Source organism: Juglans regia, unplaced genomic scaffold (genome assembly GCF_001411555.2).
Source record: "Juglans regia cultivar Chandler unplaced genomic scaffold, Walnut 2.0 Scaffold_711, whole genome shotgun sequence".
Taxonomy (NCBI): Eukaryota; Viridiplantae; Streptophyta; class Magnoliopsida; order Fagales; family Juglandaceae; genus Juglans; species Juglans regia.
The window spans coordinates 69918-89767 of record NW_023361991.1 but is presented as its reverse complement, the minus strand read 5'-3'; the positions used below and the strand labels follow the sequence as shown (position 1 = coordinate 89767).

At 35.1% G+C, this 19850-nt stretch overlaps 1 protein-coding gene across 1 annotated transcript; it reads left to right on the top strand.

The window, feature by feature from the left end:
* Positions 1–8609: 8609 nt before the first annotated feature.
* On the top strand, positions 8610–9753 carry LOC108989353 (endochitinase-like). The gene is made up of 3 exons (XM_018962913.2): positions 8610–8910; positions 9031–9181; positions 9307–9753. Exons 1-3 carry the CDS (start codon positions 8622–8624, stop codon positions 9677–9679), a joined length of 813 nt encoding a protein of 270 aa, XP_018818458.2. The 5' UTR covers positions 8610–8621; the 3' UTR covers positions 9680–9753.
* The last annotated feature ends 10097 nt before the right edge of the window (positions 9754–19850 follow it).

Below are 19850 nucleotides of genomic sequence, written 5' to 3'. Positions count from 1 at the left end.
TTGGAGGAGGAGGAGGTGGTGGAAGGATGAGAAAAAGATGAAGAGAATGCGTAAAAGAGTGAGAAGGGAGTTGGAGTAGGCATAGGGGTCGGAGTTGGAGTAGAAGTAGGAGTAGGAGTAGGAGGAGGGAGGAGCCGAAGGAAAGAGGAAAGAGGAAGGAGGAAGGAGGAAGGAGGAGAGAAGCAGAAGCGGAAGCGGAAGGAGAAGAAGTAGAGGAAGAAGATGACGACAACGACAGCTGCAGAGAATATGAAAAGATGAGAAAAATAAAGAAAAAAATTATAATTTTTAGGTTACTAATATAAATATTCCCTAGTAAAAATGGAAAGTTATTGAAGTAGAGTACATTATACTAAAGAGAAACATAATTTCAAAAGTAAACATTGATAAATAAATTATACCTTGTTGAAGCCATTATGATGTTGAACGCAACTGCTACAGAAAAATTCATGCCCCTTCTTGTATGATGGAGCAAAGGGAAAAAATATATTCCTTATCATAGATATTATCTCTAATGCAAAAAACTAACAAAAAAAGAAATTACCTTGCAAAATAGTGCATATATTAAAATAAACACCTATAAAAAAGCTTGTTGACAACTAATTGGAGTTCCTCCAAGATATAGTTTTAAGCAAATAAATTATACTCATAAAGATAAATAGAGAAATAAAATGAGAACGCACTGCTGAAATGTAAGACATACCTTTTCATGCTTGTAGAACTTGTAGATGTCCAAATTGAGTTCCTCCTATATACAATTTCAATTGAATATTACAAACATGCACACAATTAAGAGCACACACAAATAAATACGCACACTTACCCACCCACGAACACGCACTCCTACACTTGCGTGCACACCCATAGCCATACACAGATGCACCCATACCCATACGCACTCACAACTGAACACACACGCCCGCCCGCCCGCCCACCCACCCACCCACACACGCACGCTTGCCCACATACGCACACAACCAGACACCCACCCTCACATACACAACCAAATGCACACGCACGCACACCCACACGCACCCACAACCAAATGCACACACACCCTTCCCCTGCAGACGCACACAACCACACACCCATCTACGCATGCACAACCTCTCACACTCACGTTCTTTGAAATCATATGCTACCCTAAATTTAGTTCAGGCAATTAGCTATGCAAACTAGCTTCATACGTTCTTTTTCCCTAAGAAATGAATTGCAAAAGGTTCTCAAGTGTTGTACTTCAAATTATAAATTTCTACCATTTTCGAGAACGCAGAATCAACCCTAGATATTCAAAGTCGAAGATGGGCAGGACATCAAAAAGGTTCGATTACATTAACCACCACATCACAAACCATTCCTGGGTTTCACACTTAAAACTCGCCATGATATTGACAAACATACAGTTAACAGTGAGATTAAATGTTCAATGGGAGACCGTTCCGCTGTTTTGTCAACCCCCCTGTTATGGGGCAACCTAATCTATGCCAACACCTACCTGAAACTTTATTTTCCTCAATTTCAGAAATACCATGCTTTATGGACTTCAAGTCTAGATTTCAAAGTACAAATAACATTCCCAGTCCAAACTGAGAGTTGTCAAGCAATAAAAAATTTTTAGGACAAAACTTTTTTTTGAGTACCTGAAATCTCATCCTTCAGTGCGTCACCTCAATGTTCCTGGAAGAACTTCCAGATTCTACGATGGAGCAGAGAAGCTAAACCGAAAGCCAGTCTTGCCACGGTCATGATCATGTTGCTTGACTATGTAATAGAAGTTGCCCTCTAGGCGGAAAAGTTTTGTGGGGACAACAATCCCAACATGACTCTAGGAACTTACGAAAAGAGAAATTCTGAATGAAACTCAATTCTCTGTCAGTTTAGCAAGGTTTCAAGCACCAGCAAAAATGTGCCCATGGATTCCTCGGTCTCTTAACCACTTATTTGGAAGATCAAAAGAAAGGTCTGCAAAAGCAGTAACAGCAAGGTCTCCTCCAAGAAAATCCCTTCCAAGAAAATCAGAATTCTCATCATTAGGTTTATCTTTAATTCCAAGGGCGATGGCTTGTCCAAAAATCCACGGCCCCATGGAAATATAACACCACCAGAGATCCCACAGTTGAGTGCAGCATGATAAAAGCCAAAGGGTACATCATAACGAAGATCTAACTCCTGACGAAAAAACCGCAAGCTCCTGGGTTTCACACTTAAGAATAAGTTCTCGTGAGTCAGAATATAAATAAGCTTACCTGACTCAAATCCTTTTCAATATCGACCCTGATGATGCAACTTCTCAAGGTTCCTTCTTCTAGCATCTTCCCTGTTGTCCTCTGCAATCTTCAGGCAGTTGTTAATAGCATAATTCTCCAGTTCTTGACACTCTGTTTCTGCAATCCGCCCTGATCACGGAAATTATTTCTATATATCTCTTGCCACTGCAGAACTAGAATACGAGGATGACGATGAAGAAGGCCCTCCTCTTCCATCATCATCGTCCTCCTCGTCAAAAGGGTTGGTATTAGAATTTGGGGTTATCGGCACATGTTCCGGAGCAGTTCGTCTTGCAGGCTTAGCATCAGATTCATTATCTGAATCATAAGGGGTTAGTTATAACTAGAAGAAGATCGAAACCCAGAATCCAACGTTTTCTACTTAGAAACCCTATTGGCAGGGGATTTCAAAAATCCAACATTGTGACAACAAAATAAGATTCCGATACCAACACGAATATTGCTTCGTTCAAGGTCTCTAAATCAAAAGAACGGCCTGCCTTTCATTCAAGTGTTGTACCGAGAAACTTGGAATTTTTTCAATCAGTAAGAAAGGTGTGGATCTCTGTGATGGTTCAACTATGCTCTAATCTGAAAGAATGATATTATAGGATAATTTTGTAAATGCCACAATTGACTGTTCATATAACGTGTTCTTCACGTGAAAATGCAAAAGACCCTTAATGCTGAACAGCTTGGAGCGACACCCAGAATGCCATCACATATGTCTACTCAATTTTTTTTCCTTCGATAAGTACTTTGAACTTTTAATTATTATAAGAAAGAAAACCCGGATGTACTAGAAGTAAACATGGAATTTGACAGGTTTTTACCCAAATCATGCCAATACGAAAAAAACATGGCAGAGAAGTAGACATCCTAAGCAGAGAGAGAGAGAGAGAGAGAGGAAAATTGGAAATGGCACCGCTGCATTGCATTGGTGTGCAAAAGAAAAAGATGTACCATTGAATACAACTAAAGCAGCCATTCCCCTTTTTTCTCCGCTACCAAAGAAAGCAAGAAAACAAACGTATGACAAGGAAGAAAGATCGAGATCCGGGAAAAGAATCAGAAGAAAACAACAAAAGTAGAGGAGTACCAGATGGGTGCCTGAATCAATTACCAAGAAGAAAGAAATTCGTACTCTCTCTCTCTCTCTCTCTCTCTCTCTCTATCTATTTATGTGTGGGTGAAGAAGATGAATCACATATGAGAGGTGTCGAGGAAATGCAGTACTCAAAACGTTGGAAGTTTTCGACTAAATTTCGGACCGTTGGAATTCCTTGCCATTTTTTGAATTGTTTTTTTTTTTTTGAAATAGCCGTTTTTTGAAATTTTGGATCTGTTCTTTTTTACTGCAAATTTCATTTTTTACTGCATGTTACGGTTATTTACAAGCTAATGGTACACTGTAAACAATAAACACACCCATATGAATTGTGACTAGTATAAAACTATATATAAATATAAATATATATTTCTTATTAAAAAAACCTCTATTTGCAAATTAACTCAAATTGCACTAAGATATATCATATAAAAATGATTTTTTGTGCAGTCTATTTTTAAAAAAGTGGACCCCACTAAGAAAATGTGTAAAAAAAAACTTTTCTTTTTTAATAGGACCACAATTTTACAAAAGGTATGCACAGGAACGTGGAGGATATAGAGACATAACACATTAACACGTAAAAAAAAAAACACATTTACAGAGTTTTATTTTTATATTTTATAAGTAATTGGGGTAAAAAAAAAAGTTGTATAAATCATCTGTATGCTTATAATCTTCTCAGCATCCAATCGTGGGATAATGGGTAAATAAAGAGAAAGTAGCATTATTTATTGGGATCCTATAACATTAGTACGTTGACACAACAAAAATTGCAAATAACAAAAGTATATATAAAAAATATTTAAAATGGCATGCTTGTGGGTATTTAATAGGAAACTAAACAACCTTCCAACAGAATTTTTAAGAAAAATGATTACAATGAATACATTTAATATAAGAAGCCATTTAGTTAAAGGCTTATGATCTAGTTGGCATAATTTCAAATTTCTAAAATGGAGGTCTGAAGTTCGAAATCTATCTCCTCAAATCAATATATATATATATATATATATATATATATATATATTTATATATATATATATATATATATTTATATATAAAAGAAGCCATTTAACATACACTTGTTGGGCTCAAGTTTAGATTAGTAGAAGCTCGACACTCAAACTTAGCATGATTTTCAAAACTTCAATGTATGGTGATGGGTCAATGGAAAAAATGATAGATACATTTTGCACCCTTAGATTATTGAGATTTTATATTTTGTACTTCAAATACAAAATTAATATATTGCATTAGGAATAACTATATAATTATGTTCAGATACTCTGCAAAAGTACCATTGCATAATTGATTATAAACGATTAGAAGTTTGCATGGTACTTTTAAGTCCAGAGTGGTTTTCCATTCTTCAAGACACATCGATGGACAAAAATGTCTATCTTGAACTCAGTTGGTTCATAAATCAATAGATCATGAATAAGCTAAAGACATTATCACATCCTCCATATGTACATGTTTTTAAAGTCGTCGCAGGGAGAGTAAGCATTGTGAATTTATCCCAACAATCCCTCATTCACGATGACACTTTTACATCTCAAACTCATAAAATCTAGTTCTGATACCAATTGGTGCACCGAGATATGTCAATGCACCTCAAATCAATTAGTATTAGGGAAAACATTCAAATTTTTATGGCATTAGACTTGAACCATGTAGGCCAATTTTTAGAGTCATCGCAAGGAGCGACATTAGACTTGCACCATAAATGCCAATTTGTTGAGAAGCTAACGAGATCTTGGACTTTTTTTAAGAGGAGATTTGGATAGTGAGTTGAGATGAGATGAAAGTTGAATTTTTGTTTTTAGATTTGAAAATTTTGAATTGTTTATTGTATTTTGTGTGAGAGTTTGGAAAAGTTATAATGATGAGATAAAAAGAGATGAGTTGAGATGCTCTCTCAATTCAACATGTTTCCTCCTTTGTACAAAGCCATTGTTTTAAAGGATAGAGATTAATAAGACCCCATCCCATTTCCAGATCATTATACTTTGTCATATAGTCTAAAAGATGTGATGCATGGGTCTAATGGATGAGGATGATGTTTCTATGATAAGAGACTGGCCGTTGTATTCCCAAAACGACACAGTCACATGCAAGGGGTCACAGATTTCCTTTGTGTCTGGTCACTAGGGCAACCATTTTTTGGATAGTAAAAGCGGCGCATGCGCACACACAGAATCCTTCAGATTTGGAGCTTTTAGGTTGCATTTGAGTAGTGAGGTAATTTCAGATATTCTGTGAATAATAGTGAAAAAGTAATAATAAAATATTAAATAGTAGTGAATAATAGTAAAAAGTAATTAAAAGTATGTGAAAAATAATGATAAAATAATTAATAGTAGTGAAGTGTTTTGAGAACACTCCTGTTAACGTCATGTTTTACGCGCCTTTGGGCCGGGTTCCATCAACTCGGGTCTTTAGGCCTTCACCTGCACATTAAAGCAAACACGGAGAATGAATGGCCTTGGTGATGATCAATGAGTCTCCGATACTAAAGTCAGTATATCTCTTTAGTATTTTGTGTGCGAGCTTAGAGGAATTAGAAATAGTTCTTCATACCTAGGGATCGACTTTTATACTAGGTCTTTGGTGGGGACGACTCGTACTTGGCTTTGAGGAGCCTATGTCATTTCCACAGCTCGTTTTATCAGAATCCTTTAATGCGGTGTGGCTTTTAGGGTGGCGTTATTAATGCAGCATAGAGCCTGGGGAGTGGTGCCATTAATGTGGTGTGGCTTTCTGACTCACTTTTTCCTGCAGACGCTCCCTGTTAAGCCCCTCCATGCCTGCTATCAGGAGATCAAGGGTTCCCAGTATTTCCCGCTCACCTGTCTGCACAGGCTCTCGAGGGTAGGGTGTCATCGGGGAGGTGCCAGGGCGGCAAGTCTCATCTACCCCTACCGTTTACTTTCCCAAAGCATGGGTTGCTTCGTGGGTGAGTTTCACTAGTGGGCTAAGTACTCTGTAGAAGCTCATTGACTCCTTTTAGAGGAGGGTCGTTGGCCAGACTGGGCTACCCGACTTACTTCCTAGAAGCCTCTCGTCGGCTTGCCCTGTGGGCTGATAGGGGAAAAAACTCCTTTACAACTCCACTACCCAAACGAGCAGCTTGGGAAGTGAGATGAGATTAAAATTTTCTAAATAGTAGTAAAGTAGTTTGTAAATTGTAGTGAAATAGTGTGGATTGAGTATTTTTTGGATTTTGAGAAAGGAGAGAGAAAAAGTTGAATAAAAATTATTACAAAATTAAAATATTATTAGAATATAGTTTTATAATATTATTTTTGTTTTGAGATTTGAAAAAATTGAATTATTTTTTATTTTTTGTTTAAAAGTTTGGGAAAGTTGTAATGATTAATTTGAAAATAGTTGTATTTGAATTATGTTTGGGAAGAAGATGAGATGAAATAAAATGAAAATTTTGGGGTGAGATCTATTTCCAAACAGAATCCTTTAAATTTGGAGCTTTTAGGTTGCGTTTAGGTACTGAGTTGATCTCAGATATTCTATTAATAGTAGTGAAAAAGTAATGATAAAATATTGAATAGTAGTAAAAATAGGTAAAAAATAATGATAAAATAATAAATAGTAGTTGAGTGTTCCACCGAAACAGAGCCTTAGTCCACAATAGAAAGTTCTGGGCATAACCGTGATGGAAATTGTTAATTTCCTATGACGCTGAAAACCAACCCAACATAACTCAGCTTTCCCTTTCAATATTCGACCAAATCAGCCCCTCCAAACCAGACACCAATTAAACTCGATATAATTAAAGATTAGGCTTATGATCTTATTGAATAATATTCTTTTTTATGACTTTTTTTACTTGAAATTCTCATTAATTACGATGTCATTAATGGCTCAAATTTCACAATATATATCCTAAACAACATTATATCTATGGAACCATAGTACTTTTAAGTTCAAACTTGCTGTTTCAAGATCAGGAACTTTCATAATGTGTTTCTTAAAATGTGCATTAAAAACTTGGGTCTAAATTTTTTGTTATTTACTGATGCGATTAGTGTATAAATACATCATTTATTGTCATAGTTATTTACCTGCACAGTAATGGACGGAAGGCATTGGGGCTTAATGGGCAAAGTTAGGCTGGACTTGTTGGCCAGTGGCATTTATTTTATTTACAAGTTAGTGTTGATGTTGGAGATGATTTGGGTAATGGCCCATATATAGATATTAGGATTATATGAGTTGTTTTACTTTTACTGTTTGGTTAAGATTGGCCTTGGGCCCATTAGTTAGTAAGAGAAGTTGAGTATTTGTAGTGGGGTTGCATGCACCGTGGGAGATCATCCAGAATCATTAATGAAAATATGTCTCTATTTTCTTCTCTCTCTTTTTTTTTGGAGGTTAGGTCAACCTCGAATTTGACCTATTTTCTTGTATTTTTTCTCATATTTTCTATTCATCCAAACACTATCAATCAGGTGTGGTACAAACCATATGAAACTATTTTTTTTGTCAAAATAATATATATATATATATATATATATATATATATATAGAGGGAGAGAGAGAGAGAGAGAGAATATTTTTCAAAAGTATATATGTATGCGCATAAGCCTCCTTTGAGAGTCCCTTCTTTATATGAACTCAATGTATTATGATAGATGCTTTATGATTTTAGAACTGCATGACTGTTGTGTGATTGAATACTATATTGGACGATTGTTTATTTTAAAGAATGAAAAGTAAGGTAAGAGAGAGAGAGAGAGAAAGAAATGTATGGCTGCATGTAATGAGGTTAATGATCTGACCATATAATGATGAGGACGGTGTCACAAAGGTTAGGATGGATGGCAACATTGGAATACATCAATAAAATAAAATATAAAAATATATCAATACACTAATAGTCACTTCCGTAACTATTAAGTAAAGAAAAAATTAAAAAAATAAAATAAAATACATGAAGTGTCAAAATGAGAAAACAAATTGAGTGGGCAAAGTAGCACGTCTGCCCTTGGCCCTATATAACTGCCGTCTGCCCATCTTGGCCTTGTATAACTGCCGTCTTCCCATCTCCAAGTTCTCAAACTTTTACTAAATTATAGAACTGCCGTCTGCCCATCTCCAAGTTCTCTAACTTTTACTAAATTATAGAATTGCCGTCTGCCCATCGCCCTATATAATACACAGATACTCACCATTCTCTTCCACAAACCCTGCATATCGCCCCATATATGGGATTAAAACTGAAAATGAAGCTTTTTTCTTTGATTCTCCTTTTCTCTTTCTTGCTCGAAGCCTCGGCACAAAGTGGAAACCGTACCCCAAATCCAACCCCCAGTACTGATGGCGGCGATGTTAGCAGCATCATAAGCTCATCTCTTTTTGACCAACTGCTCAAATATAAGAACGAATTCTATACTTACAATGATTTCATCGCTGCTACACGATCTTTCAATGACTTTGGCACAACCGGTGATGTTAACACGCGTAAAAGGGAGATTGCTGCTTTCTTGGGTCAAACCTCTCACGAGACCAGAGGTTAGTTTGGTTAGCTTTGAGCACAGAACTAATCTGTACGTTCAAGTGTTTGGTATATAGATCAATATTGTTGTTCATAAAAAAAAGATATATAATACTTTTGTACATGTACGTACGTAGGAGGGTGGCCAAATGCAACAGATGGCCCATATGCATGGGGATATTTCTTTGTTAAAGAAAATAACACGACAGACTATTGTACGCCCAGTGCAACTTGGCCATGCGCTCCAGGCAAACAATACTATGGCCGGGGACCCATTCAACTCACCCAGTAAGTCTCTCTGAATCTAAGTAAAGAATATCAATATTCAAGGATTAATTTAGTGTCTACTCTTTGTTTCTTTGAATCAAGGACTTAATTTGATCCTGATTTCGATTTTTCATTGAATTTTTCAGCAACTACAATTATGGGCAAGCCGGTAACGCCACTGGATATGATCTCTTAAATAATCCGGATTTGGTAGCCACAAACGCGACCATATCGTTCAAGACAGCCATATGGTTTTGGATGACCACACAGGAAAAAAAACCATCCAGCCACGATGTTATCATTGGGAATTGGACACCGTCTGCCGCCGACAAGTCAGCTGGTCGAGTCCCAGGTTACGGTGTCATCACCAACATAATCAATGGCGGGATAGAATGTGGTGGGCATGCTGCCGATGAGAGTGTGGCTGACAGGATTGGGTTCTATAAAAGGTATTGTGACGCATTCGAAGTGAGCACCGGGGACAACTTGGATTGCTATAATCAAAGCCCTTTTACCTAAGATCGATGCATACCCAAGTACTGCACTTATTAGCAAGTAACCACATGTAATTGGAGACTATATATTTCTCTTGTACTCCAATGAGAAAGCTCAAGATATGAATAAATAAAGAGTTAATTTGCAAAATAGATAAATTCGGATCTCCTTAACTCTTAGTTAGGTGTTGTTTATTTTCACAAATCATCTCATCTCATCAATATTACAATCTTCACAAACTCTTGCACAAAATACAATAAACAATTCAAAATTTTCAAATCTCAAAACAAAAATAATATTAAAAATTTATATTTTAACAATATTTTATTCAATTTTCATATCATTTTATCTCATCTCATCTGTATAACAAACGAAATCTTAATGTCAATATATATTGTACTTCATATTCAACAGAATGATAGCTGCATATGAAGAGGTAGTCTAAAGGGATGTTTGAGGAATGAGATGATATGAGAATTATTTTGTGAATAGTAATAAGATGATTTGTGAATACACTACAACAAATTTGAGCTTTTAGGATGAAATTATTTAGGGACAAACAAAATTTCGTCCCTAAAAATCATTTTTTAGGACGAAATATAAATTTCTTCCCAAAAAATTGATGACTTTAGAAAATCATTCGAACGGTAAAATAACCGTTCGAACAATATTTTCTATGTCGAATTAAATCGTCTCAAAAAGTTTTTTCCATTTGAACGGAAAAAAATATATGTTCGAACAGTAAAATCTTGGCGGGGAAGTAATTTATTATGGCGGGAAAAGTTCACAACAGTTCGAACGATAATTTTTTGTGTTCGAACGGAAAATATTTGGTGGCAAAAGCTGGCGGGAAGGTTTCTAAACCGTTCGAACGGAATATATTTAGTTTGAACCTATTTAAGCACCACATTTATTCATTCGAATGTATAATATAAATCTCAGTACGAAACTCAAAATATAAAAAAATATATATCATATAAAAAAATTCATTAATTAATTTTATGTAATTAATTTAAAAATATTTTAATGATTTCTTTTATGTTAAATAAATTTTTAGTTAAATAAATATTATCAACCATAAACCACATAATATAAATCAATAATTACTCCAGAAAAGACAAAAGATTTAATTTACAACTAAAGCAAATTATTAAAACACCATATATACTGTCCATAACTATAACAAAAAATATATGAATAAAAAATATAAACTATTGTGTTGCGAGGTCTCTACACATCCTCGATTGCAGCTAATTGTCTCTCTACCTGTATCAGTCGAGTACTGAGCGTGACCTGAGTTGCATTATTAGCATTAATTTCTGTACGTAACTCATTAACCTCTATACGTAACCCAGAGACGCTAGCCATAATCTCTGTATGCAACTCAGACATGGCAGTATGCACTGCATCGATCACTGTTGATGTGTGTATGCCGATCTCAGCACGCAGTATCTCGGCCATCTCCTCATGAGTAGATGTGCGTGATGCCTCGACCTGTGTAGATGTCTCACCAGCCGATACTCCAGTATCTCATGGCTGTGCATCTCTCAGAATATCAGCCCTGTCAGGAACAGCTCCACGAAAATGAAATCTCGAGTGTCCCGTGCTCCATGACAGGGTGGTGTTGTTGATCGGTCCCATCGGCTCCCAAGAATGCTCAACAGCTTCTGGCATGACCGCAGCATGTAGCAAAAATCTTGTGATGAGGATCCTAAACGGCAATATATCTGTCGTAATGAACCGAGCCTCTGATCGGATCCTCTCAAATATATAACCCACGAGGTCCATCGGAATGCCACGAGCGACCCGTATCATAAATCTTGCTCGATCCATGCCGACCTCGGTCTTGTGCTGCCAAGGGTCAATATTGTTGGCAATGATCAAATTCATGATCTTGAAAAAAGAAGATAAATCTGCTTGCCTAATACTCTTCGTCCCATCGTACACTGGAGCATCTAAACCAATAATCAAGTCTCTGACCTCATACTCAGCAAGTGTATCGATCTCATCTGTGTAAACTGGTCCCTTATCCTGAGACATTTCTGCATCACCTGAAGGATCAGATTCTCTAGGCGGCAGGTTCGGATAGGCATCGACAAGCCTAGGAATACTGAGATATGCAGTGAGTCCGTCCGCTGAAAATATAACAGGAGCTCCTTGAACACAGATCTTGTATGCCCCTCTATAGTCCGGGCTGGCATCACCGAGCTCTTTATAGAACTCAGTAACGATCTCAATGTAGGAAATGATCTATATTCCTTCTTCTCGCTAGCTTAAGATTGGTGCCCAACCACGATCATTGAATACTGATGTGAGGGAATGACCCTCTCATATAAGAGCCACAAAATTAGACAGTTTTACCTATCACTCAAGTAAAACAGTCTGCTCTTGAACTGTTTGGATGGAAGGTTCCTCTGATCTACCAAGTTTACGGCCCATATAAGACATTATTATAAACCTAAAATTTTAAAAATAAAATATATATTCAACATTAGTGATAAAATCTAATTACGACGAAAAGATTTACAAAATTATATACTAATAGCAATTTAATAAATTAATTGATAGAACAATTCAATGAAACGATAAAAACAAATTTAATAAGCTAATACAAAGTAAATGGTTCGAACATAATATAACGTGTTCGAAAGACAATTTTATGTTCGAACGATAAAATTTATGGTCGAATGGAAAACTGCAAACTGTTCGAACGTTTTAAAACTATTCGAACGTCAAGGTTAAATCGTTCGAACGCGTTCGAATGGAAACCAGATCGAGCTCGGCCATGGCTGAGTCAACTCAGCGGCCATGAAAACACCCAAAAATGCATCTATTATGTGGTTTCTTCGACAAAACACATACTACTCTTCATTTCTAAACATCCTACAGTGGATTTGTGGTGTTCTACGGTGACTATTAATGAAAAATATATAATTTTTCTAGAGAAAACGAATAAAATTATAAAATCATAAAATAAACGGTAAAATAACTTATAAAATGCATACCTTCACTTGGGAGGAAGAGTGTTTGACGTAGGTACTGATTACAGCGGCAGACGGCGGCGACTAATAGGTGTTCAAACGTTTTCTCTCGTTTTCAAATGGTGGGGACGTCGGCATGAGAGACAGTTCTGCCCGCTATAACTTATATGTGCATAACCTCGAACGTTATATTTGATCATTCGAACAATTTTAAATAACTGTTCGAACGTTAATATTTACCGTTCGAACGGTATTTGTTTTAAGTTTAATAAAAATTTATATTAAATGTATATTATATTTATAATCCTATAATTTAATATAATATATATACAATTATAGTAGATTATATATACTGTAATATATATGTAATATTATAATATATATTATGATAGTATAATACTTTAAATGAAAACATAATAACTTATATATATTTTATTATAATATAATAGTAATATATCATAATACTTTACTATCAAAGTGTTATATATGATAATATATATATATATATATATATGATAGTATATAGTACTATATACTATGAGTTTATACTTAACTAATATATATCATACTATATATTCCATTATACTTTAATATATATGTTATATATGATACTATACATCATATATATGTATATATATATATATAGAGTATAGATTACTAATATACTATCATCTTATAAATTTATCTGTACTTTACTATGTGACCTTAGTATATTTGAGACTATATATATATGAGTAGATATTCCTAATACATATGATCTTATATTTTCCACTATACTTTAGTATAGTATAATATATGATATATAGTATAGATTACTATATATCATATAGTATATATTACTAATATATATGATACTATATATATGATACTATATATTACTAATATATATGATAGTATATATTACTAATAGATATCATCTTACATTTTTATAGTATACGTTTATACTATACTATATCTATGATATTTAGTATAGATTACTATATATATGATAGTATATATTACTATATATATGATAGTATATATTACTAATACATATGATCTTATAGTACTTTTCATTTAATGATGAAAATAAATATATTAAACATTAAGGTGATGTGTTCAAACAGTATTCGTAAATCGTTCGAAGGCTTTATTTGCATTTGAACTTATGAAAAAAACATTCGAACGGTTTATTGCAATGGTGGGAAAATATCCCGCCTCTAGATTACCGTTCGAACGTTATTCGCCATCGTTCGAACGGATTATTGCGGTGGTGGGAAAATACCCCGCCAATTAATAACTCTGGATTACTGTTCGAACGTTATTCGCCATCGTTCGAACATATGAGATTGTGTCTCGTCTGAACTGGCTGGTGTTTGGAATCTGGGGTGGGACCGTTTGAACGCAGTAATATACCATTCGAACGGATAAACATATTCGAACAATATATGACCGTGTTCGAACGGTTGTAAAAACTATCTTAAACTATCATATAAATATGTAATATTATAGTAGATTATATATAGTATATATTATATGTAAGAATTAATAATACGTAAACTTATATTAATATTTAAAAGATAATAGTTGTAAAAAGTATCTTACAACTAACTTAAAATGGGCTAGAATTATATTATAAAAATATAAGAATTATTAATACTTAAACTCATATTAATATTTAAAATATAATAGTTGTAAAAACTATCTTACAACTAACTTAAAATGGGCTAAAATTATATTATAAAAACCTATGAATCATTAATACTTAAACTCATATTAATATTTAAAAGATAATTGTTGTAAAAACTATCTTACAACTATCTTAAGAAATAATAAAATTAAATTATAAATAACTTAAAAATAATAGACATAAGAATTAATAATACTTAAACTCATATTAATACTTAAAAGATAATAGTTGTAAAAACTAATATTATTTTATAGAGATCACAGTACAATCTCGTCACGGACGAGACACTACTAGAGGCGTGACATTGGAGAAATATCGTAAAGTAGGTAAGATTAATGTTAGCATTCCTGACGAACATACCGGAGGCGAAGGACAACAAGCAGCTTGGCTTGGATCGCATGTGGGTGCTCTTACACGAACTTATGCACATTTGGCTACGAGTTCATGGCATAAAGTCCCGCAAGATGTGAAAGAGCTTATAAAGAAGCGTTGTTTGGTACGTAATATTTAAATAATAAATTTTATTGATATTATTTAATATTCTAAATGAAAATATGTTTGTGTATATACTTTTTCAATTATAACTTTGAACTAAATTTTGGTCGAATAGAGGACCGTAGGACTGTCGAAGAGCTGATATGTATCCATTCCGCAAGTATAAGGCGAGGTATCACGAGCATTACAAGAAGTACGAGAGCAAGGAAGATGCACGCCAGCATCCTTTTCAGGATGTCCGACCTGAAGAATGAGGAAAACTTTACGACATGTTTGAGGATCCATTATATAAGATAAATTAAATGAATTTTTTATGTATCATATTTGTAATTTTCACTTACCAACTCTTACAACTTTTATGCAGGCTCAAGATCTTTCCATCGCCTCTCTCAGAAATTGATAATGTATTTTTTTTTTCATTCTATATAGTTTGTTTTTAATATAGACTTTATATCTTAACAATGTCTCTTGTAGAAAGAGTCAGACACCAATTATGATTTGACAAAATTATATGCTGCATCACATACTAATAGTAATGCAGAGTGGACTCATCCCAATGCTTGTGAGAATTATGTAAATATTATAATTTCTTTTAATTCACTATATTTAAATTATGTGTCAATATTAATTTCATACATTGTGTAGGATAAAACGGTTGTCCTCCGTGCTGAAGCTGCATCATATCATAATTCATCAATGAGTGATGTTGAAAATTTTATACAAGTTCTAGGTCAACGTTCGGGCTACTTGAGGGGTTTGGGTCGTTGTGTAAAGCCTTCAGGATCTTTATCAACGTCAAGCACTACTACCATTGCATTAGAGCATTGGCATTGGTCTATGCATATCCATATCTAAAGTCATATTTGGATAATATGACCCTAAAATCATCCACATTGGCTTATGCATATCTATAAATTTGGCTACCTATGAACAGTTGTTATCTAAATTTAGATAACAACTATTCACCCTACATATTATATTTTAATAATTAATTCTCTCTCCTCCCACTCTCTCTCACACAATCCTTTCATTTTCTAACTCCTTCAACAACAAAAAAAACATTCACTTGCACATTCATTTTATTATTATAATATATTATATATATATTTTTTCATTTTATTATATTTTTAATATATTATTATTAAAAAATTATATTTTTTATTATTATATTTGTATTATTAATGTCAAATGTATGTAGTGGATGTTAATTGTAAAATATATATAAAAAAATAGATTTTAGCAAAAAAGTAATAATAATAAAATAATAATATTTTATTATTATTTTGTTTCAAATATGCATAAGCCAATGTGAGAATTTTGCTTGAATGACAAAGTGGATATGCAAAAGAGGTAATTTTGCATATGCATATGCATAAACCAATGCTAATGCTCTTAGAGAATGCAAATTCTATGATCGAATAATTGATGGCAAAACAGCAGAAGTTAGAGGCTCAATTGACGAAACAAGCAGACATGGAGATGCGCATAAAACAGCAAGAAGATCAACAAAAAAAGATGCAACTCCAAATCCAAGAACAACAAAGACAGACGCAGCTTCAAATACAAATGCTTATTATGCAACAATTCAAGCCTGCAAACAATTGAATTTCATTAGAAGTGTTTTTACAGATTGAATAATTATATATCATGTACTAATAATTTTATTAGTATTATTAGCATTTTATTTATTTAGTTCTAACTTATTAGATTAGTTTTATTTATATTGAACGATTTGTATTGTATTTTTAAAATATAAATATCTATTTGGTTTTAAATTAGTATTGTCCAAGAAAATAATAACCTTTCAAACTCTCATCAAACGTTCGAACATATATAAATCGGACACAACCGTTCGAACATCGCAAGTTAGAGTTCGAATGGTAAAAACTTGCACGCCATTCGAACGAGTTCAAATAGGCAATTCACTATTTGCATTCGATTGTCAATTTTTTTCTTCGAACATTTCTTCATGTGTATTTGGTCGAACGGACAGGTATCGATCGACCGACCATGAAATATCTGTTCGAACAGTTCCTCATTGTTCAAACGTTATTTACGACGTTCGAACGAATTTCTTAAACGAATTTAAATCGTCCCAGAAAAAAAATACCTTTTGGGACAGTTTTATAAGGGCGAGCTTGGGATAGTTTTTTTTCATCCCAAAATATACTTTACGATGAAATGCCAGTTTTTTGGGATGAAAATTTTCGTTCCAAAAGACCTTATTTGTTGTAGTGATAGTAGTATGATAGTTTGAGTTAAGTATTATTTGGGAAAGGAGAGAAAAAAAGTTAAACAAAAATATTATAAAGTTAAAATATTGTTAGAAAATAATCTTTTAATATTCTTTTTGTTTTGAGAATTGAAAAAATTGAATTATTTTTTATTTGAAAGTTTGGAAAATTTGTAATAATTAATTTGAAAGTATTTTTTTTAAATGATATTTAAGAAAAAAATTAGATGAAATTTGTTTCCAAACACCTCCTGTATATTCTATAAATCCAACCAATCCGAAAACTGTAAGTAAGGCATAGGTAGGTAGGCGCGCAGGACCCGACCCTGAGATGACTATATAGTTAAACATACGAATGGTCCCTATAGCTAGTCTGAGTTAAGAGTTGGAATAGGAGTGGAGGGGTGCATGCATGCATCTACTTTTAAACTAAATATATAGTGTGGGAGTAATTCTACTCTTAGGCCACTTATGTCTTCAACACCACACACCAGTTGAGCTAGCATTTTTTTTTTCCAAAACAATTCGTTGTGAAGGCTACTCCCACGTTTTCCACCTTCTCCCCCAAATCTTCCATTCAGATGCGCCCCTCTGTCGTCTCCTTACCAACCCCAACTGAACATTGTAGTGGAATCAATCATTTTCAATCCATTTCAGTTTGTTTGCTTTCTAATGGAGATTTTATATAAAAGCCGCCATTGGATTTCGTAAAGTTGTAATGAAAATATATTATGAAGGTCTACTTTTAGATGCGTGAATATCAACCATAAATGAAGGATAAAAAGAAAAAGAAGAGAGCAAGCTCATAAATGTAATTTGAAACCGTTGAAGAAAATAATGTGAGATGAAAAAAAACAAATGCTGAGAAGACTCTGCACATCTTAGAACAACCCCCCGCGTCTTCACTATTAGAAGCATGCTCCAAAATACTAGGTATTTTGAATGGGGACCTTAGGTTGTGTTTGTCAAACCACATAGCTTATTTTTATTGTTTTAACGAGTATGCGGCCATCGCTGACGAAGTAGACCGGCTCCTGGCTGCAAGGTTCATAAGAGAGGTACATTACCCTGAGTGGCTCTCTAACATTGTCATGGAGAAAGCAAGCAGAACATGGAGGATGTGCGTGGACTTCACTGACTTGAATAAAGCATGCATGAAGGACTGCTTTCCCCTGTCGCGGATAGATTTAATAGTAGATTCGACGGCTGAGCACCCCCAGCTTAGCTTCATTGACGCATACTCAGGATACAACCAAATCAAAATGAACACCGATGATGAAGAAAAAATGACTTCCATGACCGACCGGGGACTCTACTGCTACAAGGCAATGCCATTCGGTCTAAAAAACTCAGGGCCAACATGCCAGAGATTGGTCAACCAAATGTTCAAAGATGAAATCGGGCGTAATATGAAAGTCTACGTGGACGACCTTCTGGTCAAGAGTAGAAAACCCGAACAACATCTTAACGATCACAAAGAAGCCTTCAGAGTGCTCAGAAAATACAAAATGAAGCTCAACACGTTAAAATGTGCCTTCGGCGTCGAGTCAGGGAAATTCTTGGGCATGGTCTCCAAGAGTGGAATCGAGGCCAATCCCGAGAAGGTCAAGGCAATTGTGAATATGCCGCAACCAGGGACTATCAACGAAGTCCAAAGGTTGGCAGGAAAAGTAGCTATCCTGAACCCTTTCATTGCAAGGTCAATCGACCGTTTTCTTTATTTCTTCAACATCCTTAGGAAAGCACAAGAATGGGACGACGAGTGTGGTCGGGCCTTCATCAAGTTAAAAGAATACATAGCCCATCCACCGCTCCTCAGTCAAACCAATGCTAGGGAGGACCTAACCGCATATCTGGCAGTGTCACCGAATGCCATATCTGCTGTCCTAACTCGGAGCGAAGAAGGGGTCCAGTGGCTGGTCTACTACATAAGCAGAGCCTTTCGAGGAGCAGAGGCCAAATATCCTCGAACGGAGATGTTGGCATTCGCGTTCGTCATCGCCACCAGAAAACTAAGGCCATATTTCCAGGCCCACCCAATAAAGATACTCATAGATGTCTCACTATGGAAAATATTGAAGAAACCTTATATATCTGGCCAAATGACTAACTGGGCAATTGAATTAAGTGAGTTAGAAATCGAATACCTTTCCCATACTACTATTAAAGGGCAGGTGTTGGTAGATTTCATGGCTGAATTCTCAAACTTTCCAGAAGAAATAACTATTGCAGCCCAAGGCAAACCCTGGCAAGTCTAAGTCGACAGCTCATCCTGCCTAGCTGGGGGGGAGTAGGGGTGCACATAATCACATAATCCGGAGAGGAACTCAAATACAAATCAAGCTCAGCTTCAAGGTCACCAACAACGAAGCCAAGTATGAGGCACTACTGGCGGGTTTGACAATAGCCCGGTCATTAGGTGCTACTGAGGTTGAAGTAAAAGCTAACTCCCAGATGGTGGTTGGCCAGGTAACAGAACAATTTATTGCTAAAGGAGAAAATATGAAAAAGTACCTCCAACGAGTAGAAAAGGAGCATGACCTCTTCCAATATTCCCACATCCAACAAATCCCAAAAGGAGAAAACTGTAAAGCAGATTGCTTGGCAAAGACACCACAGTTCAGGAAATCGATATGCTAGCTATCGGAATCAGGGTAACCACAGTCCAGATATCACCACTCCTAGAATGGCCCATCGACATTTTGGATGACCAGGAAAAAGCACGAAAGATCAGGAATAGAGCAGCTCACTTCGCATTGGTGGAAGAAACCCTGTATAGGAAAGGCTTCGCCGAGCCACTCCTAAGATCTATACCAT

Excerpts from the sequence above, each read along its gene's own strand:
- LOC108989353 (XM_018962913.2), top strand. The coding sequence starts at position 8,622 with ATGAAGCTTTTTTCTTTGATTCTCCTTTTCTCTTTCTTGCTCGAAGCC. Across the intron at positions 8,911-9,030 it reads AACCTCTCACGAGACCAGAG|GAGGGTGGCCAAATGCAACA; the intron begins GTTAGTTTGGTT and ends GTACGTACGTAG. Across the intron at positions 9,182-9,306 it reads GGACCCATTCAACTCACCCA|CAACTACAATTATGGGCAAG; the intron begins GTAAGTCTCTCT and ends TGAATTTTTCAG.